The sequence below is a fragment of the Scaptodrosophila lebanonensis genome, unplaced genomic scaffold (assembly GCF_003285725.1).
Source record: "Scaptodrosophila lebanonensis strain 11010-0011.00,11010-0021.00 unplaced genomic scaffold, SlebRS2 tig00000001-arrow-pilon, whole genome shotgun sequence".
NCBI lineage: Eukaryota > Metazoa > Arthropoda > Insecta > Diptera > Drosophilidae > Scaptodrosophila > Scaptodrosophila lebanonensis.
The window spans coordinates 22774247-22798739 of record NW_022060529.1 but is presented as its reverse complement, the minus strand read 5'-3'; the positions used below and the strand labels follow the sequence as shown (position 1 = coordinate 22798739).

The 24493-nt window shown below is 39.3% G+C and overlaps 1 protein-coding gene across 1 annotated transcript in view; it reads left to right on the top strand.

Annotated features, from left to right (window-relative positions):
* The first annotated feature begins 840 nt into the window (after nucleotides 1-840).
* Nucleotides 841-24493, top strand: part of LOC115633699 (semaphorin-2A) — a 55192-nt gene continuing 31539 nt past the window's right edge. The window contains exon 1 of the mRNA XM_030531162.1: nucleotides 841-1024. Within this exon, the coding sequence (XP_030387022.1) occupies nucleotides 841-1024 (184 nt within the window). The remainder of the gene's footprint in view (nucleotides 1025-24493) is intronic.

Here is a 24493-nt window from a genome sequence, read left to right as displayed (position 1 = left end):
CACTTCAGCTTCAATGTGTCTGGCTGCAGTTACCCTTGAAAATGTAGCCGTTGCCTTTGTTGCTGTTGCCCTTGTTGTTGCTGTTGTTGCTGGCGCATTGCGTTGCAGTTTCACACACACACACACACACACACACACTATGTATATGTATGTGGTGTGTTGCACGGTACAAATGAGTTCAATACACTTGCAAAACAGGCATAAACATAAACATTACTGGGAAATTTTTAGCTTGTCCATAGGGATTTATTCGTAGCGCATGCGCACAGAGTTCAACTGACTAATCCGACTCTCTTCCTCTCTCTCGTTTTATAGCACAGGTGCTTAAGGACTGCCGAAACCAGCGACGGAAACAGCGAAAGCACAGCCGAACAGTGAACGGTTCGTCGTGATTGTTCCCATCGTCTTCAGGAGCCAGGAGCCGTGTTTATTTAACACAGATACTCGTGCGCTAACGGATTCAGTTCGTGTTTGAAGCTCGTGTCGTGCGGTCGTGCCTCACAGACAGTACCAGAATCGGACAGTCAGCCAGCCATACAGTACTTTTAGATTTCGTGAAATGTGCTCGTATAGCGCACACGTGAAGATGACGCGGGCCATTGAAAAATCGCACAAAATATAAAACAATATCGAGAAGGATATATCGCTCAATGTTAACGGCTCTGCTCAAAACTCCGCCAAATTAGCGCCTCTTCTTCGGCGCCAATTAAATTAGGGAGGCAATAAGAACGAGAAACGTTTTACTCCTTGCCCTCTGTAGCGCGCGTTAGTGTTTTTACAAGAGTCCCTTGCAAAAAAAAATATAAAAATAAAAAGAAAAAATAATTAAGAAACTACAACATGTGCTCCATGGCGAACTTGAGCCGTGGTGCTCTCAACACAGCCCTGCTGCTCGTGCTGCTCGGCGTGCAAATAATTTATGTGGATTATGCTCGTGCGGATTATGAGAACACTTGGAATTTATATTACGAGCCACCGTGTTGCACGGGCACAGCTGTTGGCCATCACTTGCGGCACCACAAAGGTAAGTCCGAGCGCTCTGCCAGCGACCTGCATAATTCATAGACTAATTTAAGTTTTGGGTGCTTAAATAAGTGACTCCAAAGGCGCAAGTGAAGCATTAACTGAAGTTAGACGCTCAGAGTGTGCCGCAATTTAAAGCGTGGTCTGTGTCCGCATTGGGCGGCGTGAAATTTTTTGTACAAGCCAGTTGTATGATGAATTAGGCAGAATCGTCTAACAAAATTAACTCCCTATTAATATACTGATGGAAAATTGCTCACCTAAGGCTGTATTATTTATATTTTTAAAACCAAGAGTTCTGAAATATATTATCACATCTGTTTATAAGGTAGCCTTAGTGTATGTCCAGATAAGTGCTTGCATAATTTTAGTTTCTTCAAGCATATGGTGCACATAAAAATATTTAAACTTTCGTAATTCGGACACATTGGATAATTTGTATGTGTGCATTATTAAATAATCTTTTTGGCTTATAAACTTTATATATTAATATTTATATTTAGTTAATTTGTATACGGATTTTGATAGGAGCTTATCGATAGATTGGGCCAGCATTTGGATCGTTCACCTCATTCGCCAACTAGTCGCCTTTAATAGCCAGCCCGAGTCTCTGATTTAAAAAAGTTACCCAAAATAAATATTCACTTCGCTTCCATATGCAGTCCATTAGCAAAACAAATCACAGTGGGCCTAAACCTTAACCCCAATCAAATGAGTGCTTGACCCCGGCTCAATGAACTTGCCAAGCCAAAACTAAATACGAATTCCAAATGGCTTAAAGTGTTTTAGTTGTCGTTGTTAGGCGCCTTACTTTCTTTGGCTGCTAAGCTGCGCATACAAAACTAAACAATAACAAGAAAATGGCTGGGCAAGCGGACAAAGACGGACCGAAAGGCAAAATCGAAGTTTAGCAAATAAGTCAACAGCTTACACGGCCGCGAACGAAGCCTGGAAGCTGTTGTCTGTACAGGCTCATAGCCCCAAACGCCTTGGGGCTGTTTAGTTATTTTTATACACATGTATTGTGCGCTTTTGGCCAACGAATAATTTTCACTTTAAGCGGATTTGCTGTTGCCGCCCACGTCTCCAATACACCAATACACATACCAAACACTTTTTATTTGTTAGAGTGTGTGTGTGTGTAGCTGTGTGTGTTTCATTGATTTGCCATTTCGCTTCACTTCCGCACGACGCAACGCCAACGACGGCAGCGACGTCTGTTATCCTTTCCCCGTCCATTGACCATTCATTCGCACCCAATTCACTTGAGCGCCTTTTTTCCTCTTTTCATTTGTCCTTTTCGTTGTTGTTGCTATTGCTGCTGCTGTTGCTGTTTTGCCATTGTTTTATACACATAGAAGTATTTCTTGGCCAAGACATTTCTCTTGCATTGTATTGGCGCTGAACTTATAGACTCGCTTGCGCGCAGCAGCCTGTACTTCCTGAGCACTTTCAAAACGCTGCCCTTCCCGGACCACGTTCGAGTGCTCAAGAGCGAAATTAAAAAGTTTTGCGATTTGTGCATTATTTTATTTCTGCTTCTTTGGCTGCTTTCTCGCTTTCTCCCTCCCCCTCCCCCTCTCCCGCTGTTGATATTGTTGTTTTGTTTAATTGCAAGCCCAGCATAGCATCTAGATAGGGAGACGGGGCAGACCCAGTGTCTGGGTCTGTCCTCCACTCCTTTATTTTCTATTATTTTTTTTTTTGCCATTACCAGCTTAATTAGTTTTCAAGTGGTGTTTTTATGGACTTAAAGTGAGTTTAGCGCGGTCAAGATTTGTAGCCACTAAGTGTTGTAAAGTGGCCAGCCACCTACAATATACGTATATGCATTTTTTTCGACCCTCATTTCCATCAATTATTAAGACTAATTTGCTCAGATATTTAAAATGCGCAAGCATGCACAAAAAATGTTGAGCAGGTTGAATTAAGTGATCCGTTTGCATTTAGTTTTATTTATATGCATACCTATACATCTATTATGTAGCGAATAACTCGAAGAAGAAGAAGAGAGGGCACATAAAAGTTTTGACTGTGTCGAATTGCTGAAAGACAGCAGAGCGCAGTTCATTTGCAGTAACAGCAGCAGCAACGGCAAATAAAAAGTTGTTCGCAAAAGTTTTAATTTTTATGTTAACACACACACGCACACACATATAAACACACATTCGCGCGCACACTCATTCACGTCTGCACACATACATATACTCGTATATATGTACGAGCAAGTATTTGTGTTTGCAGAATTATGGCAGCTGTGGCAAGTGCCATTTGCCATGTGGCTTCTACTTTGTTTTATGTGCTGACCAGAACGGTCACATACTGAATTTCACGTTGTCTTTTTTAGACTTTATTGTTTAAAAGTTAGCAACGCCCTGGGACACAAGCATTTTATGTTGCTCTCTCCCTCCCTCCCTCTCTCTCGCTCTCTCCATCCGATCAGACATCATGGTCCCAAAGTTTGTCTGCTTTATTGTGACGAACCAGAAATTATTGCTACGAGTAGTTTTATAAACTTCCATTCAATTTAGTTCTGTTCATTCTGTTTTTGGAACTCCACCAATCTTTAGTCAGCGCTCGGTTATTCATACCAATAGAATTCGTTAGCTCGAACTAATAAGAGTGGAATGTATGATGTGGAATTTCATTCTTGATACTTTTAAAGAAGCAAAGCCATCAATATTTTCTAGTTTTAGACTTCAGTTCCGATGATAAAGACAAGTTGAAATATGTGTGACTGAACTGCATTTTCTCGAAAAAGGTTTGTCCAATGCTCCTATCGTTAGTCGCTACTGGTCTTACAAACAGAAATATTTATAATAGTAATGAGTAAAAGGTCTCTTCTGCTCGTTTCTGATTGGTCTATGTATTAAAAGAGAGAGAGAGAGATATTAAGTAAACATTAACAATAGATTGCAAATCTGTTATATATTATTTATTTAATCTTAATTTAAAAAGAAATGTTCGAAAAGGATTGCCCAATACTCTTATTCTTAGTTGCTACTGGTTTTAAAAACAGTAGAAAAAGGAAAAGAGGAAAAGGTCTCTTCTGCCCGTTTCTAATTTGTCTATGTATTAAAAGAGTTAATATAAATTGCAGTTTGCCATAAAATGCATATCTGTTATGTATCATTTATTTAATCTTGCAACTTGATAGCTCTAATAACAATTGACTGTAAGAATCTTTTATCTTAAGAATTGCATTTCATAGCGTCCATATTTTGGAGCTAATTTACAAACCAAATCTAAACATATTTCTGTTGATAACCTTAACAATACTCAATCAGATATCACTCGTAAATCAAAAAGAACGAGAAGCAGCAATCAAAATATATAAATCGATGGCACAGTTTGCCTCACGACATTGCGAAACCAGGCCGCTTAAGTCAACAAAAACCAGATACTGTAAAACATTTAAACAATTAATGCAATCAAACAAACAAAGCTTACAAATATTTTAAGGCGTTTTTCCTTCAGCAAACAGGTCAGATAACAGATAACAGCCCCTGGCCGAAATGGCTGCCTAAGCCGCCAAAGTAGCCACAGGCGACGCCCTCTCGCTCCCACAAGAGTCTTGAAAAGAAATGAAAATGAAACTTCATAAAGGTGCGCGCCTGGGCGAAAATAAGTAACAAAGCATAGCGTAAAAAATCAAATGTTTGTGTTGTTAATTAAAGAAAAACAAGCAAAAGTTTAATGGCGAATATTAGCGAGACGCCAGCAGAGAAGACGAGACAAGCCAGAGGCCAAGCCAAGCACCAAACTTGTGGCCGTTGCGTAAATAAAAAACAACCGAATACAAAAAAAAGAACACAAAACCCCAAAGCCGAAAAAAGCAATACACAAAAAGGGGTGTAAAAATCAACAAAAACTTGCTACACTTGCAAACGACGTCGAAGTCGACGGCGCGTTTATTTCCTGCGCGCACGCAAAGCTACCAAAAATAACAAAAAAAGATCGGTGAGGGAGGCAGACAGTGGGGGAAAGGGCCGTCGACTGTTTGTTGAAAACTTTAAGAATGTTGAGCATTTAGCGCTGGCGCCTGATGCCGAAAGGGGCCTGCAAAGTTTTTCAGGGAAAACTTTACCAGCAGGTGCATATCTATGGTTGTGAGTGCGTGTGTGCATTTTAAGAGCTCGTGCAACTTATCTGACCACTGCGGTCAGTTGGATTGGTCTAAATTAGTTAGGGCGCCAATTAGACAACAATTCCAGAAGTAATTGCCAGTTGGAATATGCCATCAATGCACTTAAACAATAGATAATGCCTGCCGTTAACGCCCACAAACAATTCAGGCAGCTCAGAAAAAGCATCAATTATTTAGGCATAATAAAATCAATTTCAAAGCAAAGTCAGAATAAACAAACAAACGCACACACAACAGCCGACAGCAAACGAAGTTAAATACAGGAATTTGTTGATTTGGCCACGCACACGCGGCGTATACACGACTTACGAGCGCACCTTAAAGTAGGCAACATAAATTTCACAAAAGCGCACAAATTGTCGCTCAGACACATAAAATCAATACCGAAAACATTCGAGGGATGCTGGCAAGGAGCTCATTCACAAAATGGTCCCACTTTGTCACACATTGCTGCGCTTTTTAGGTGCGTTTGTGCTGGGGCTGAATACGCCATACGCCTATACGGGATGCGTGTTCTTGACGGCTTCACATTGCTTCTAAACAGAAAGAAAAGAACAGATGAAAGCCAAATAACATTGTTTTGGTCAATTTATTAATGAATAATTATGTATGTTTCGAGAAAGGTCTTGTAATCAAATATTTGTTTAAACATGAATAATTGTAGTTTGTAGAACCAACAATATACACATCAGGAAAAGAACAAAATATATTGCAATCTAGTAAAATTTTTTTTTTTAAATAAGCATTAATTTCATAAAATGAGAAACTTTTAAATATTCATAAGGAAGAGGGACGGTGATGATTTTGATTTGTGCAGTAAGTGGAAGCTGAAATGAAATGGGTCTCCATGTATGAGTATTTATTTGTTTTTCAATTCAGATTTAAGTGCGTTTATTTCAATTGGCTTTTTCTCACTATGGATTGTTATCCATTTCTCACTCACAGTCTCACAGTCAAAGCCGTAATTTACAGTTGCAGTTGACCCAATTTTTGCTTGCTGCTGTTGCTGCTAACAACTTCATTACGGAGGCACTCATCCAAGTGCCATAATTCAACGGATTTCGTTGGCTGCAGCAACAACAAGCAGAAGAACAGGAGCAACATCTAGCCGCAAGTACAAATGCGTGCTCAACACATACACACGCACTCACGCTTACCCATACATATATGTACGATTGCAAGCCTGCCGCAAAGTGTAATATATCTTCATGCCAACACACGAAAACACACACAAACACATTCGAGGGGACCAACTATACTTAGCATTACATGTGGCATACATTTCGGGTGTACCGCATTGCCAGCGATCCAGGCTCACACACACACACATACACACATGCCTACAGGACGACAAACACGCACTGCGGTTTACATGTCGCCAAAACAAAAGCATGCTTTTGCTATTGTATCTGTGTGTGTGTGTGTGTGTGTGTGTGCGGGTGTGTATACAAGTGTGTGTGTGTGTATTGACACCTAGCAAGTGTATAACAGTTTCAACAGCTCCAAGCCAGTCCATATTTGGGCACGACAACAACAACACCAACAACAACATCAGCAGCAGCAAAAATAACAGCACCACCACCAATGACAAAGGCGACACAGAACGAGAGTCATTTGAAACAAGTTCAAGTTAATGACTACAAATTAATTAAACCAAAAATGTTTGCGGCACTAAATTTTATTATAAAAGTTTTGTGCTGCTTTTTTCGATGTTGCTGTTGTTGCTGTTGTTGTTGCTTGTGCGTTAGCTGCTTGTTTGTTTTTTTGTTGTTGTTTGCTTAGCGGTTTTTGGCTCTTGCAGATGCGTAAATACAAATATGCTGACATTATGATATTGCCACAAATGTAAATAAACATGCGTAAGACACATACTCGTGAGTGTGCGTGTGTGAAAAGCTTAAAGTTGAACTTTAATTCCAAGTCGCATTTAAAGAAGACATTTTCAACTTTTACAAGTAATTCAAGTATTGCATACATTTGCTGACATATTCTTTCAAATTTCAAAGGACAGTACAAAAAATAAATCACACAATTCACAAAAAAGTTGGCCTCTACAAATGACGGCCATGCGAGTTTAAGATACTTGTATGACTTTAAATTACTCGCATCTGCGATTACACACAAAACGGTGCAATACAGCTTTAAGCAGCTGCAAAAAGTAATAATCGATCATTTAATTTACAATTGCTTGCTTCCGGAATTACAAAATTTTATTTTAAATAAATACTCACGGACTCTGATTGTACACAACGAGTATATCAATTTCCACATGAAATGATATGTCATTCCTATTCATAAAAGAACAAGTGCTGGTTTTAAAAGTTATTTGCCACAAATGCAGTGTGAAACTTGCAGAGCTGTTTTGTCAAGAGTTTTTAATGTATCGGAATAAGAAATGGACTGTTACTATGATGCCGCCAAGGATTTTTTGTTCAAACAATAAACTACCAAAGAATTTTACATTTCAAATCTTCAAGCCATTGGTTAGTGGAATTATCAGTAACTTGATCATTTCAGTGCTCGCTTATATTCTCACATCTGCATATTACGTTTCATGGGGAAAAAGTAATAAATTGCTTAAAGCAATTTCACTTTATATTTATTTAATTTATTTTGAACACGTGTAGTTTGATTTAATTAACTGCTGATGGCCGTTGCGGCTTTTGTGCAACACCAGCAGCTGGCAACTGATGTTGGACATGCGTCTGCTTGCAACAGAAGCAATATTAAACAGGAAGAACAACAACAACCGCCATGTCAGTGTGGGCTGCACAAAACGATGACAACGCCAACATACATACAATGTTGTAAATGAGCACGTTGTGTACTTTTAATGAATCGCTTTAAGCAACGAACAGTTAAAATTGAAACAACACTACATTAGCTGCAATGCTAGCGGCTATGGGTCCATTGAAAGTTTTTTAAACTATCGCGCTTTTATTAGACTAACTTCCTTTATTTTAAAAATGTGCTTGACGCTTTGTGAAAGTTTTAATATCCCGCTTTTCCATGCGGGATTGTGTTGAATCAAAGAAGCACAAACAAAGGCACAGTTCTTCTTTTCAAAATGCACAACAAAATGTACTGAAGATTTATAAATACTAGTTAAATTATCGCAATATGGCGGTATAAAAATAATTTAATTGCTTAAAATTCCTGCCAGTTCTGTAAGCAGTGAACGTGTTTTTTCAACTTCTGGCCAACTCTTAGATGGGCGACAGCAAGGCTTCTTAGCTTGAATTTAAATCAAAATTTTAATGCTGATTATTAACCATCAATTTCCTTTGAGTCCATAAACCACAAATATTATTAACAGAAATTAAATTTAAAAGCCTTTTTTTAATCTTGATGTCTAATTATTTTATTAGTGTGCTGCGCTGTTTTAAAGTTTCACTTCATGACAAAAAATCCGGCCCATCTCTAGTAAGAACTTCAAACTTACGTTACTTCTATCTAAGTCCTGCGATAGTTAGTTGAAATATAAGCAATTGAGGGTGTCTTCAATAGTTTTGGAGCTCTTCAAAGTCAATAAAGCAGCAATAAAGGAAACATATAAGAACTCCAAGTGCTTTCAGGCTTGAAATGCATTTGAGTTGATATGGGCATATAGGTCACACACAATATACATTTGAAACGCTTATCAAATGCATTAACATAGAAATGAAATAAGGAAAGGGCAGCCTTCCAAATACATCAATAATATGCCAGGCATTAGAACTCGCACCTTTATCACACACATTAGTCGGCCGGTAGGCAGTTATTTACACTTAATTCAATTATCTGTTAATATTTTAGGCATTACAGCCAAATAGCTACAAAGCCAGAGAGGCGAACTATCCAGCCAAACAACCACCAACAATAGAATGTACTTATTTATATGCTTATGTGTGCGCCACGTTTATCCATTGTACATATGTTCATTCATTAGAGCGCACCGATATGCTTGAAACATATTAAAGCTGTCCATCCTTATTGTTGGGGGAGCTAAATGTTTTACACGCTGCCCAAAATATTAAGTAAAAACACGCGAGCAATTTGCGCCTTGGCCCCTCCTCGTACTACTCGAGTCCAACACTCTCCGATTGTTCGGTTTTGGTGGTTGAAGAAGTCACTCACGGTCGCATAAAGGCCTCTTCAAGCACCACCAAAGTACTCTAGATGGTTGTTGTTTCCATTATTTCTGTTGGGTGTTGTGTGTACGCGTCTCGCACTTGGGGGAGAGAGTGCCAAAAGTTCAGATGCATAAATAAATACTTTCATCATAAAATTGGGGGTCAGCAGCTTTTCTGCACATTTTTCAGTTTACTTGTAGTTGTCGAAACTCGGGCCATACGTTGAACTATTCCGTCTGTACCCTGTACATATAGTATATACATCGCGACCAGCAACATCCGAAACCAGAGTCCAGTGGGTCCTTTTCATTGTCCAGCTGTGTGAGGTATGCCGCCTTGAATGCTGTCGGGGTGCGTGGACGGGGGAAGGTTGTTGGGGTTGCGGCATGTGGTGGATATGTGGGTGTACGCATATATAGTAAGAATGTGACTGCTGGCCCATTCAATTGCCATTCGTGTTGGTAATTTCAAGCATATTGCGAAAGTTGGAATTGGTTTATTGTCAGCTGTTGGCTCATTTTTCTTATTGTTGCTGCGTTTGTCGTTGTTGTTGTTGCTGTTGTAAGGTTAACTATGCCGAGCGCATATTTATGTTTTCCGAAAGCAAATAAAATAATTGCATTAAGTGCAGCATCTGCTGGTGGGTAGCTTTGCACATAAGCGTATGTACATGATGACATGTGTATGTGTGTCTGTGAGTGGGGGGTCAGGGGTCATGCATGAAAATGAGCTGTTAAATAGCAAATTTGGCATGCTTCTTGATCCAGCTTTTGTTGTTGGTTTATGGAATTTGCAAGCGTGAAATGACTTTTGTCAGCAAACATTTTTGTGCTCTACGAGGGGCTTCCCAAACGAGCTAAAAAACGAAAAAAAAGTGAATACGATGGAAACATATCTGATTATGGTGGATTTGGAACAATGGTCTTCTTTAGCTCTATGAACGTTTCCCAGTGAAGGAGTAAATCGATCGATGTTCCTATAAATATATGTATATTGGAGTTATGTTATTCGTTTTAGTTCATTGCATTGCCAGGTTTGCAAAAAATTAGAACTAAATAATTTTTTAAGAAGAAGTAACCATCTTGACTTTCTGTAATATACTTATTCAAAACTTATCGGCTTTTGCGAATAATCATTGATTTCAATTGTTTGAATAGTTGGAAGGTTTAAAAGATGAGTATACTTAGTTCGAATAGGGACTGGAAACTTGGAAACGGGCCAGGTAAATAATGTAAAGCAATTTAATTATTGATTTAAAAATGAGGTGAATAGATCGTATAGGAAAATTAGTAATTAAAGCTGGGATTTCTAAAAAATCTGTGTGGCCTAACAAAGCCCAGTGGGACGGGAATGTAGTTTTATGTGGTATTGACATATCACACATTGTTTGTTTGAACTTTTCCGCATGCCAGGTTTTCTATATTATATATATTTTATATATTAGCATCCTTCAGATTCTTCGTTTGATTCTGTGAAAGTGAAATATACAATTTTAAGACTAAATATGCAAATACAAGTATAAACATTCTGAGTAATTGAATATAATATTTCCCACGAATTATGTAGAACGCATAGAGAATGGACATTAATTTAGCTTTACTTTCAATTCACCTTGAAATGACGGCAATCGGAGCAATGAAGTTATTAAATGCGAGTACATTACAGTAAGCAATCCCCTTTCTCTTGGTCAATTCAGTAATATTCTGTAGCACAAATAAACCACATACACTATATCATCCAAATTGTTGCAGCAATCAAATTCCATAGCGATAATTAACACATCATGTAATGCAAACACAATACCACACACCTTCTCTCTCTTCTATACAATTATAATTGCTGTTACGCACAAAATAAACAGTCAGTGTGTGTGTGTATGTGTGTGCGTTTATAAAGAATAAACCAATTCCTAATTAATGCTTGGCCAATCAAGTGTTTCAACAGAACTCGGCAACCAACCGTTTGGGCTGCCTCTGCGTGCGGCTACAAGCAGGCAACGAATGTTGAAAAAAATCGATTGACCCGTTTATGCAAAGATACCAATATGCCTATGCCTTCGTAGGCCGCACTTCCCTACTCTTACTCCTCAACGCGCAATACAACAATGGGTAACAAAACAAAAGCCGCACGCTCAATAATATTATTAAATAATGAATGGGTATTGGTCGAGATCTGAGCGAGGGATGCACAGGCTGTTGGCCATTGCTTGTTATGCAGTCATTTATAATAAATATTAAACGTGAAACAAAGGCATGCCAAGCCATACGTGGATTTGTGTACATATAGTATATATATATGTGTGTGTGTGTATGTATATTCGAATAAAGTGGCAAAAAGACGCCGAGAACAAAACAAAAGGGAAGTGAAACAAAGCAAAACAAAGTTATGGGCATTAATTTCTTTATAAGTATGTATGTATGTGTATACGTACGTATGTATGTATGTATGTATACACATATGAGCATGTGTGTAGTTGTGGGGTATTCATGGTGGGCGACATCGCACAGTGTGGAGCAGCTTAAAGTTGCAGGCATTTGTCATTTGGGCTTATCCATATTGTTTCTGTTGGCATTTGCATTAAGCATAGGCAGTGTGGCGTGCCAATGGCTTACACAAATACACACACACACCTACACACACACCTACAAACAATATATGCTAATAATAATGCCATTTGAAATCAATATATAATAGGTTCGTATATCATTTATGGCTTTATTTATATGACAGCCCAAATGTTTGTCACAATATTTATTATAAACAAGACACGGCAGCCTTGTGTTTGTCATTGCGAGCAAACTGGTTGGGAGCATGTCAACTTGATAGCATACATTATAGCCAGGCTTGACGCTCGTCAAGAGGCAACCATTGCAATAAAGTGGCATGGAAATGTTGCACGTCAATGTGTGACAAACAGTAACAACACAAACATCGTTTTTATTCTCTTCCTCTCTCCACTCTAACCTAAATGCAAACAACCGCCCTTGACAAAGTGCTTCGCGCCACCCTAAAAAAAAATGTTAAAAATTTGCGATGGCAAACGGCGGCAGTAACAAGAACAGCAACAACAATGCCTACAACAGCAACAATAATAAATAAGAGCTCTTGTGCATATGAAGTCATTTTACAAAATGAAGTTGCTCCTTTATTTTATTGTATTTTGTATTTTGATTTGTTTGTGAGAAGAAGGCGCAGCAAATTCGCAAACGCCGGCCGCAATTTTGTACGCCTCCAGCAACATGCGACTTACAATGCTGTCCAACTGAATAGTGACAAAGCTTTAGTGGTTCACTTTGTCTGAAGATAGTTGCAAGAATAGAAAGAAACTACCAATAAATCCGATTAAATTTAGTCTCAAACGTATTTAAGAGAATATTTAAAACTTTTGAAATCGATTTTATTACTTTCCATTGATAAATTTTACTTTTAATATTTCCTTTTTTATACTTAAAATTATAATGCGTTTTATTCTTGCATATTATTGTAGATATCCTGATGTACAGTCCATAGCGATCATTATACTCATATTGCTCCATTTTATTTACTAGAATAAGCCTTTTCAGTTTGCTTCAATATAACATATATTTCACTTCTGGTGTTTAAAAATACTCCTTTAAAGAATCGTAAATGCCTTGCCATACATATTTTAAATTTACAAAAAGGCTACACAAAATCAACCTATATACTTAATATATATTTTAACTTTAAATTATTGTTCTTGTGTTCTTGAATTTTTACTAATTAGCTGGTTTTAAGCTGATTACATCTTATTGCAAACAGCGTTTGAAACTTTCGTTGAACCTATTCTGTTGAACGGCATTGTCTGTATAGTACGTTGTTTCTTTTATAAAAAAATGAAAATATATAAATCTGAACTTCGCATTTCGGTATTTGAATTTCATACAGAAATTATGCATAAAGCATAAAACCACATTTAGCCCGCATGAGTCGCGCAGGGGTAGAGAACATCGCATTAAATTGCAATAACGCACAAGAGTATGCAATAAAAATTTCCTAACGCGCATAACAAGATGCCGCATGTGCACGAGCGTGTATGCGTGTGTGAGTGTGTAGGTAGGTATTAGTCATGCCAGAGCGCACTCATATATACACAGACATTTAAAATTGCACATAAAACCGCCAATTTTAAAATGAAAACTGCCGGGCTGGGCATGCGGTTTTTGGTCGAAGTCGAGAACTGGGAAGTTCGGTGGTAGGCATATGTGTGTGTGTGTGTGTGTGTGTGTGTGTGTGTGTGTGTGTGTGTGAGCGTGAGGGGCAGGGTTGCCGCATAATTTGCGCGCTGGCGCTTTTCTTTTTTTTGTTACCGCTCAATTTGGCATATGGCGCACCTTTATGTGTGTGTGTGCGAGTGTCTGTGTTTAGGGGGCGTTGACTGAAAATAAAAGTGAAATTTAGCGGCTGCAATTACCGCGCAATTTTGGCCAAATTTCCTTTGGCTGTCCGTTAGCTTGTGCCGGTTCGTCCACATGTGCATGTCGACTATGTGTGTGTGTGTGTGTGTGTGTGTCTGCAATTTGCCACACTTTTGAGCTTTGGTGGTGGCAAAATAATGTGTGGTGTGGTGTAGCAAAAAAACAGAAGACAAAACAGAAACAGCCGGCAAGCAATCATAAAAAGGTAAACATAAAGTCGAAAAGGGGAGCACGCTAATTTGAGGGGTGGTGGATTGTAAGGTTTGCTTGGAAATATGCTGCGATGTGCTTGGAAATTTAAATTTCCTTCAGAGGCGTTGCACAACTGCTTTGACTGCTATTCTCGCTCTTGGTGCGCTGATATCTTTAAGCGCACGTGGCGGATGGCGACATTGGCCGGCAGCCCGGCTATTTTTTCTTCTTCTTCTTTTATGTCTGCGGCTTTTGTCTACGGCTAACTGCAAACTTACCCGCTCGTACCTCCCCACATTGCCGCTTAATTTATGCACCCTTCCTGGCATAAACGTCATGCTGTTGCTATTGCTTCGGCTGCTTCGTCATATGGGGAGCATTTTATATTTATTTTTACTTGCGTTTGCTGTTTTCTTTACTTGCTATTTTTTGCGGCAAGTGTCCGGTCGTGGAGTACGGCTTGCTTTTTGGTTTACCAATTGAGGTGAAACGGAAATGAGCTGCCGGAAATACCTGAAGGCGTGTATGTGTAACACAGTTATGGGCGCAGAGGCAATGGCAGCGCTTTAAATGGCCAGCCGAACAATGTTGGCAATTTAAAATAATTTCAGACACGCGTGGCTTTCTTGACGGCGAAGTAAATTGATTTGAGTTAAGTAAAGCTGACGGCTGCTGTGAACTTAAAGTCGCATTAAAGTCCTTCCCACCAAAACTCATGCTCAAACCAACCTACACACACACACACACACCCATACTCCCATACTCCCATACCGCACACTCTGAAAGGCGCAGACAGGCCGGCAGGCATATAATTTCTGTCATAAGACGACAGCACGCACATGGCTGCCTCTTCACATAGCTCACTTGCCCCTAAAAGTATGTCACACGCATGGCCAGTTGCCGCGTCTGGGCGAAGGTGCAAAGTTATGCGCATACGAAACGCGAAACTCGCAACTCGAAACTCGAGCAGCAATGTCGGCTATGGCAACACCAACAGCAACATCAGCAGCAGCAGCAGCAGCAACGCCGACGGCGAGTGGAAGACGCCTCAAAGTTGCCTACCGATGTGCGTGCTGCAAAACGTTAGCATACTTTTAGGTGTAAATACATGTTTGCCACATAAGGCGGCCAAGGAGTTGTTGCCCAAAATGCGGCAGACGCCAAAGCGAACTCAAACGAAAACCTTGCCGTCGTCCATGTTAAAGTTTCCTTTTGTCACGAAATAGATACGCCTTTGCACCGAACGGCGTATTTTGCTACAGTGAAGCAGCTCTTTATTAAATTGATTTTTTTTTGTACATTAAAATTTGTCCTATATTTTATTAATAAGTGTACTGTTAGCTAATGTGTGTACATTAAAGGAGAATACAAAAATTGTCCATAGAATATAACTATGAGACTATATTTAAATCTATGAAACAAAATATTACTATAGAATATGCTTGAAGACTGTGATGAATTTTGAGTCTTCTTTTTCGTATATTAAATTGCTTAAAACAATGAATTGATATAGCTTTTTTAAAAAATAAATAATTACATTTAAGCTAAAATCGACTTTTAAAACAAGATATCTTTTTTTTATAAATATGTATATATATATATATATATATATATATTTTTTTTTTTTGTAGTAGTTGTACATTTATTATTATTTTTTTTTACATATTTACAATTTATTAAACTAGTTTTCTACTACCAATATGGCAGCTTAAGCTAGTTGAAAGTTAGGGAATACAAAAGTTGTCTATAGTAAGCATCTATAGGACGCACTTACATCTTTGTATATACAATATTTACAATGTTTTACATGAAAAATGAAATTATATTTTATGATATATACTATATATTTTATACAAGGGATCTTGTGGGGAGATCCTTTGGATGGCACTTCTTCAGTCTTCTCTTCTTAGGTTTGGATAGGAGCCACCTCGCTATGTATATATATATATTTTTTTGTAGTAGTTGTACATTTATAATTTCGTGAAATGTATATTTCTTGTTAAGAGATTCTTTAATCTTCTGTTTCTTGGAGTAGAAAAAAGTCATCTGGCTAGTTAAATAACAACCAAGGCACTTCTCTTATTTAGCTGCGTATGGTTGTATAACATCACTAACCATCGGAACGCATTACAAAGGATGGGAAATGGGACAGTTATTAAGTGAATGCAGATTTCAACATTTTAATCGATACGATTGCTATTTGTGGGAGAATTCTTTTTAAAGATGTTCGACGGTAGTAGAATTCCTTTTGGGAACAGACACACACACACACACACACACACACACACACACACACACACACACACACACACACACACACACACACGCACACACATACAAACAAATAAACACGAAGAGCCGAAAAAGAAAAGGATAATCAAGTCGAAAAGTAGCAAACGTGTTGAAAATTAAGAAAATAACAGGACCCCCCAACACGGCCGACTGCCAATCAACGTCGCTTGGCACGACAACTGCCTGAGGTATTACCGCTTTTGTTGTTGTTGTTGCTGCTATTATTTCTGTTGTTGAATTCGTTGCCATTGTTGTTGTTGCTTTTGGCTGCCCACACACCAAACTGCTGACAGCGCACTGTTTGCCATCGACTTCTACCACCGCTCCCACCTCTCCCCAGCCAGGTTGACACAAAAGGTGTATCTCGAAATAAGCATATTATTATGTTTCTGTTGTCTCTGTTGGGTCTGTTGTACTCGTATTTTATATAAAAGCAACGAAGCAAATTTAATGCGTGAGCGAAGAACACAAAGTTTCACTTTAATGGAGCACAAAAACCTCATGTTTCTTGTGTGTGTGTGTCTGTGTGTGTGTGTGTGTGTGTGCGTTGGCCAAGGAGAAAGCACAAAATAATAATGATACAATATGGGGAAACAGAAAGAGACACACACACGCACAGATACAGATACAGATATATATAGTAAAGCGAACCACTTGATGGCACACCTTGGTCAGTGCGGGCAGAAGTTTCGTTTTTGTGTTTACTTTTTATGATGATTATTTTTCAACATTTTTACGATTTATATGACATAAATCAGCCGGCATGCAATGTGTGCCACAGTTGGCCATCTGGAAATGGTCGAAACACATTTTGAGGTTGCTCATAATAACAAAAAAATGACAAAAGGAAATGCAATTACAGGACACGCACAGGCACATAAACGAATTGCATAATGAAATTAGTTCTTAAACAAGATAGAACGCTACAGTCGAGCAAGCCCGACAGTAAAATAGCCTGTACTCTCCACAAAAAAAGAAAAATAAAAAAAAAAAAATTTAAAAAAAAAATTAAATTATTAAAAAAAATTAATGAATTAATTAATTAAATTAAATTAGAATATATGTTTATGTTTAGTTTTAACAGCATACATTTACATTACGTACCTATGCGTGTTTATATGCGTGTATGTATGCAGCACAAAGTTGAACCAAAGCAGCAACAACAACAACAGCTGCGGGCAGCGCTGCCGACAGAGGCAGCGCATGAGCAGCGATTTTACTTATGGCTATAACTTTCTTCAGAATTGACCTATCATGATGAAATTTGGCACACGGACACATTAGTACTAACTGGATGTACCTACCAAAATTGATTTCCGAGAATTACGGAAGTTATAAGAAAAAACACGAATTGCGGGGGAGTGGGGGGGTGCATCGAAAAAAAACTCAAACTCGTACTTTCTCGGTCTTAGGAGAATATGGAAACCAAGTTTGGTTATTCTAGCTCTTATACTTTCTGAGATCCTTGCGTTCATACGGACAGACGGACAGACGGACAGACAGACGGACAGACGGACGGACGGACAAGGCTATATCGACTCGGCTTCTCATCCTGATCAAGAATATATATACTTTGTGGGGTCTGCCACGCCTCCTTCTGTGTGTTACATACATGCGCACAAAACTAGTATAGCCTTTCACCCTTTGGGTACAGGCTATAAAAATAGAATAAACGTGTCTAAAAAGTGGCTAATTAATGCGGTTCGTCGTCGTAAAGCTATACAGAAGATCACAAAAACAGGCAAAGGAAATTAAATAAAGATGTGAAGCTCATCGAGCTCAGTGAAGATGAGCTGACCTGATCCTTACAGTTAATGGGCTATATGTTTGATTATATAATAGCTGCTTTTTCCTAGAAATTACAATCTGACTTATATATGTATTGGATGTTCAAGATGAAATATAATTTTTTCGAAGGATATTTTTTATTGGTTTTTCTTAAGTATGTATACCAGAATGAAATATATGTATACAACTTCATAAAATATATTTCATATTTAATTTAAACATATTGTTAATATTGCATTGTATATTTACACAGAATTAAGTGTTTCCTATACCTATGGACAATATTTGTATTACATATTAATTTGCAACTAGCTTAAGCTGCCATATTGGTAGCTAGTTACTAGTTTAATAAATATATAAATTAAGAATCAAGATAAAAGGAATGAAGCAACTCTGACCCCACAAAGTTAACATATTATTGATCAGCATTACCAGACGAAGCGCTCCATCCACCTCTCTGTCTGTCTCATGTGCACTTGGATCTCGAAAACGATTGAACCCATACTGACCAAATAAGTCCAAGCAATAAAAGTGCATTGTGAAAGTATTTATTTATTTAATGGTGAAATGAAATTATCATTTTATGAAAGCTTTTTCTTTTTAACGACTGTTTTTTTTAGTTTTTGGTATTTCAAGAGAAAAAGAGCGCGTACACACCATTAATGAATATAGTAAGAATCTTTTCCATTTTATTCAATCTGGTATTATCAGTGTCACATTAAATTGACAGCAGGCTTAGATAGGTTGGCCTCCATGGCATTAGTCATTCCTATTAATTATGTAGACGTGTCCTGATGCTGTTTCTTCGAACTCAGAAGGAATTACAAGACCATTCAGAGCAGCGTGATTCATTGTTTTATTGACATTTAGCAAATGTTGCTTACTCTTTATGTGGGTAATTAAACTTGGAAGCGTTACTACACTTCTGCTTTTGTATTTGTATTTATGTTGCCAGCTTGTTTGTTCTGCGCTACACGATACGCGCCTCCTGTGTCTCCCGCGCACCAACTGACTGAATAATCCAACTTCTTCGTTCGCACAATGTCAGCCTTACCTTTGAACTACGGCTGCCTTTAAATAACAGTTGCTGTCGGCTAGTATCGTGTCGTAGCGTGTCGTGCTGGTGCACACTTCAACGTCAAACCTTTTCCATGATACGTACATTCAAGCTACTTTGTAGGACCACGGTCCTATCATTATGCAGTGTTGTTTTTACGCACAGTTTCAGTTTGCGAACTTTAATAATGCGCCCTATTTATGGCAGTTAACTGAGACTTACAACCAACCGCCTGTTTACTTTGGCTCATCATTTGCCACATACTCCTACTGATGTATGTATGGTGTAGAGAAAAAAAGGAGCAGGGCAGCATTTGCTGCATAATTTCTGGCGCATAATTGCAACATTAACAGGTTAATGGCTGGCAGCCTGCAATGCCTTACCACGTTATGCCGTGTAGATAAATGTCGGGTTATTATGATGCGCAAATGTGTTATAAGGAATGCCATGAAAAGGGATGGTCTGTGTCTGTATGTCGGCTTGTCGGCTTCCTCGACGGGGAAGTCGCATTTTAATCTGGGCCAATTGCCCGCTCACACCCCCACACCCCCACACCTCCAGTTTGAACAGCTGCTCGTTAATACTCTTGGAATAACTCCGTCGTCTGCTCAGCTTAAATAAGTTGCTGTTGCCTTTTGCCTCTTGCCTCTTGCCGCTTCCATTTCATAAAGGAAGCATAAATTAAATTAAATAAAAACAAACTCACGCTCGTTAATTGCCGCCAATCTCTAATTTATTTCATTGTAAAATTTTTACTATAAATAACTTATGTATGGGTTTTAATTAAAAATACGCAACGGCAACAGCATCCGGGAATGGCCGCAGATGACTCAACCCGGACTTGCTTTCATCCACCCCAAAAAGTGGCAGGCATTTTTCCACTTAATTAACATGCCAACCACACTACCAAGAGTCCCCCACCCACCGCACTCGTACACCCAGGGCACCCAGAGCACCCAGGGGTTAAAGACATTGTTGCATTTTGCGAATAAGAATGAAAGAGAGATAGGGAGAGAGCGGGTGTCCGTACCGCACTGGCACAAGGTTGAGTTATAGACATGAGCTGATGCCTTCATGGCAGCAAATGACTCTATTATAACTATGTTGTACATACAGTTCTACTACGAGTATATAGTGTGTACATTGACTTTTTACCCTCAATAATAACAAAAATAGCTAATAAAATGCATGCAATACAACAATATGGCGAGTGCTTGGCGAGTCGTCCGTGTTCGCACGGAAAGGGGCGCAGTGGAGTGGGGCGGGGCGGGGCAGTGCCGTGCCGTGCGGTGCGGTGCGGTGCGATCTGGGCGCATTACCAACTTTTGCCGCTGCATTAACATTTAAATGAGTTTATCTGTGGCGCGTTTAACGGGGCGCGAGGGCGGTCAATTTCTGCTTGACACGCCGGAGCTGCGAGCTGCAACTGAGCCTCTTGCCATGGCCCAAACAGTATAAATATTTATAGTGGGTCCCACAAGGGCACTAAAATAAGGAAAATCAACGGCTTGGACGGGCCAACAACAAGGAGAGGACGATACAATTTTTAGTGCAAAGTTTGCGCCACTGCGGCCCCAATGACGCAGACTGATTTATGTGCTTTTGAACTTTTTTGCGTAATTTAATTAATGACGGAAATAAGCTGCCACAATGCGCAATCGCAAGGGTGCAAGTGTAGCTGTTGACTGGGCGTATACTTCATATCACTTCATATACTACCTGCCTGCTAAAGATTAATTAGTTTTTGTAACGCAAAGAACCAAACTGCGGGCGCGCAGGCAACTTTGTTAAGCAGTGCACAACAAATTGTTGGCAATTGCGTTGAGTGAAGTCAAGGGCGTACTGGAGGCGGTGAAGCGAGGCAGGGCGGGCCAAAAAGTGTGTTTATAGCATTGGGAAATCAGCGTAAAGTGTCAGTCGGCCGCATCATCACTTAGAAAGACATTAGCCTGAGCAACCTGGAGACTGGGAATTGTTGGCGGATCATAATGAAATGTGCAGATGCATAGGCATACTCGTCGTTTTTTCTAAGAATAGCACTCAAAGCAAGTCAATAACACCTTGGATAGAAGGTTGTTAAGAATAGTTGTTAAGAAGAAACGCTCGTTCCAGATAGCATTTAAGTTATGTGCATTTTTCAATTCAGTCAATACAAAGTTCAACCGATATCGAATGTTGATATGCAACTAACTTTGCCCAGCCTATTGCTTTTTGAAATATTGCGTACTGAAACAACGATTGAATAAAGCTGTTTTTACAACGCTAATTGAGTACATCATTTGTTTTTCCACGGAAAAATTTTGAATAAGTTGTTAATCTTCTTTGAAGTGCGGCAACAGCGCCGTTGTGCTTTCTTCTTACTTCCACATTGAGCAATTTTGAAGCTTTGTATGACGACGTTAGCTTTAATATGGAAGTTAAATGTCGGCAAATGCGGCTATAAACTTCAATGCATCATACCAGTTTTACTCTCAGGTGTACAGTATAAGAAAACATTTTATACAACAAAACATAATATATGTATCGACAAGCAAGTTGTGGCGCAAAACAAAAATATTTCGATATACTTGTATAAGGAAATATTGCAATTAAAATATGTTTTGCAATAGTGAAATATGTTTTATTTCAAGAGTTATATTTCTAGAACAAGTTTCAATAAGAGAATTACTTATTTTGTTCGGCGCTTAGTATTAGTTTGCCTTGAATTTGTAGTATTATTGTTGACTCTATCAATATTTCGATATAAACAAGATAACGTAATTTGGTTGCGTCTGCAGCGCTCTGTTCTTTTCACTAATTATTAATGTTGTTGTTGTTGGTGTTGGCGAAGCGAAGGCAGTCAGTCAGATCCACAGCCATTATTGGTTTTCAGTTAAATAAACATCAAAGGGTTGTTGTTAAAAGCCAACTTGTTCTATTCGGGTGCATCAAGGCTAGGCTTTAGAACTAAAAGAGCTGCCAAAAAACATTGGCATCTCAACAAATTTCGCCGTGAATAATTTGAATACATATACTAAGTAAATGATTCTGTCAAAGCTTTTTTTACACTCTTATGCTCGTTCATACATATGTCCTTAAAATGTAGTGGGAAAACATACGTTTAATCGAACAAATGTACAGCGACAGCTTTCGAAATACGTTGCGCTGCATTTGACACACATATTCGCAAAAATCGACAGAGCTGAAAAATGTGCTATGTAATGGCATCAGAGTAGGCAGAGTATGGCAGCTGATGGCTGTGTGTGTGTGTGTGTGTTTGTTTACGTGTGTGCGCGCAGAGCCCGTGGGCTGCTTGTCGTTTGTCTTTTGTCAATGTCACGTGCATGCAAAAGAGCACAAGAGATGACTGCAGTGTGTGCACGGGCACTTGAGAGCGGTGGGTGGGCACGAGAGAGAAAGTGTTGTCTGACAGAGCAGCGTCATTTGCCAGCTAAGCAAGCACCAGCATGTCGATGAACATTTACTTGGCATGCCCCACAGCCAGCCAGCCAGTCGCGCAGCAATCTCAGCTGCGAGCAGGGCAGGGGGGGGGGGGGAAGGGGCGGCGGCAGTAGTGAGTGCAACTTGAGATAGTGGCGCAGTGACACATAACCCCAGGGATATAAAAAATTTAGTGCGCCGTTAAATATTCAAATCACCCAAAAATATGCAAAGGTTTCCCGATGCTCTGCAGAGTTCCACATTCAACATTGTATTTATTTTGGGCTAAAATAGCACGCTTTGGCTAAAACACACACACACACACACACACAAGCATATGTTATCAACAATATATGTATGTATTCACCTCTTTACGTTTTCGCTACTCTGCGTTCACGTAAGCTTGTATCCGTGATGCCCTGCACCTTTTGCTTTCTCGCACACGTTTAGTTTTCATAAATTTTCGCTATAAATATTTATGCCCGCGCTCTGAAATATGTAAAATCAGTAATTGGAAAATTTTTATCATGCTTGGCATTTTCATGCATTTTCCATGGTGCCTTGCCTGCCGGCCATGGCCTCTGTTTGTGGCCACCGCCATGGTACTGACCAACTCCGCGTGGCTATTGTAATATTTTGTGCCATCTGCATGAACTTTTCGGTCGTTTTGCGCACTGATATTGAATTCCAATTACTGTCTGTAATTAAAAGCGCGTCCTGCAACCTAAACAATATCGTATTTATTTAGTTAGCTATCAAAACCCTATGTGCTTTAAAAGCAGATTCAATTTTTCCTTCACTCCACAAATACGAGTTAGTATTTATATCTACGGGACTAATTATTAGTTAATTTAGTTCCATTAATATTATAATATAAATCTGCATGTTTTGCAAATCAATTTGAAATTCTTTTCTGCCATGTGAAGAACTCGACTGAAGTTCAGATCCACATTGCGCTAAGTACTAGTTGAGAAGTTAGGCAGCTAGTAGCTGGAAATGTAAAGTTCAACCAACAAAGCACATTTGTTATGCTGTATGGAATACTTTATAGATGCATTCAAAAGTCTGTTTTGTCAGTTGATGGTGCCGTTACATTTGTATCTGCCACAGCTACATGTGTACAACAACAGCAATGCATAAAACTGCATTCAATGGATGACGTTGCCTTAACCACTATACAAGTACCCGTACAGTCGACATCCAGCAGTAGCGGCAGCCTCCGTCTTCGGCATCGTCTTCTCCTTCATCTGCGTCCCTCGTCTCTGTGGCATGTCTCGGCCGACATTTCACTTATGTCAAAGCCAAGTCGAGGCAAACCAAGCGGCACAAAAAGCACAGCATAATGCACGAGGAAGTAGAAGACGCGAATTTTTCGGCATATTAAACAGTGCAAAGGTTGGAATGCCAGCCAGCCAGCCAGCCAGTCAGCCATACAGGCAGCAAGGCAAATGGGCCAAAAGGCGGAAAGAAAGTAAGAAAGGCAGTTGGTTGGGCATTGCCTCTAAAATACTTTTCTTCGTGTTGGCTACACTGTCTGGTAGTCAGTTGCCAACATCTTCGTTGTGTTCTTTCATCCGTCTGCCTGACGTCTCAATTTTTTAGCAGAGTCTTTATATTTTTTTAGCACAGCTCTCACGTTTTTCGGCTGCCATGACGCATGACGTAGGTGTCTAGACTTGCTAATGTTTCCGCCTGCATTTGGCGCAACTGACTCACACGTCCTGGCTCCCGTCGCTGCCATCGTCATAGTCGTCGTCATCGTGAGCTGCATTAGTTGGACGCCCTGCTCAATGCCATTGGGCTGTCGACTTCTGCTGACTCTCAAGATGAAGCCATAAAAATTTCTGCTGAATTATATACTCGTAGTTTGCTTTGGCTTTCCTTCTGCAGTCAGTCAACTTGCAATTGCATTTAAAGTTGGCCGTTTGATTCGAACGGGTTTTCTTTTCATTGCTATTGAAATAATTGAGTTATCTATGTGAGAATGTCTTTCAATTTCCATCAAAGGTGCACCGTATTTATTCGT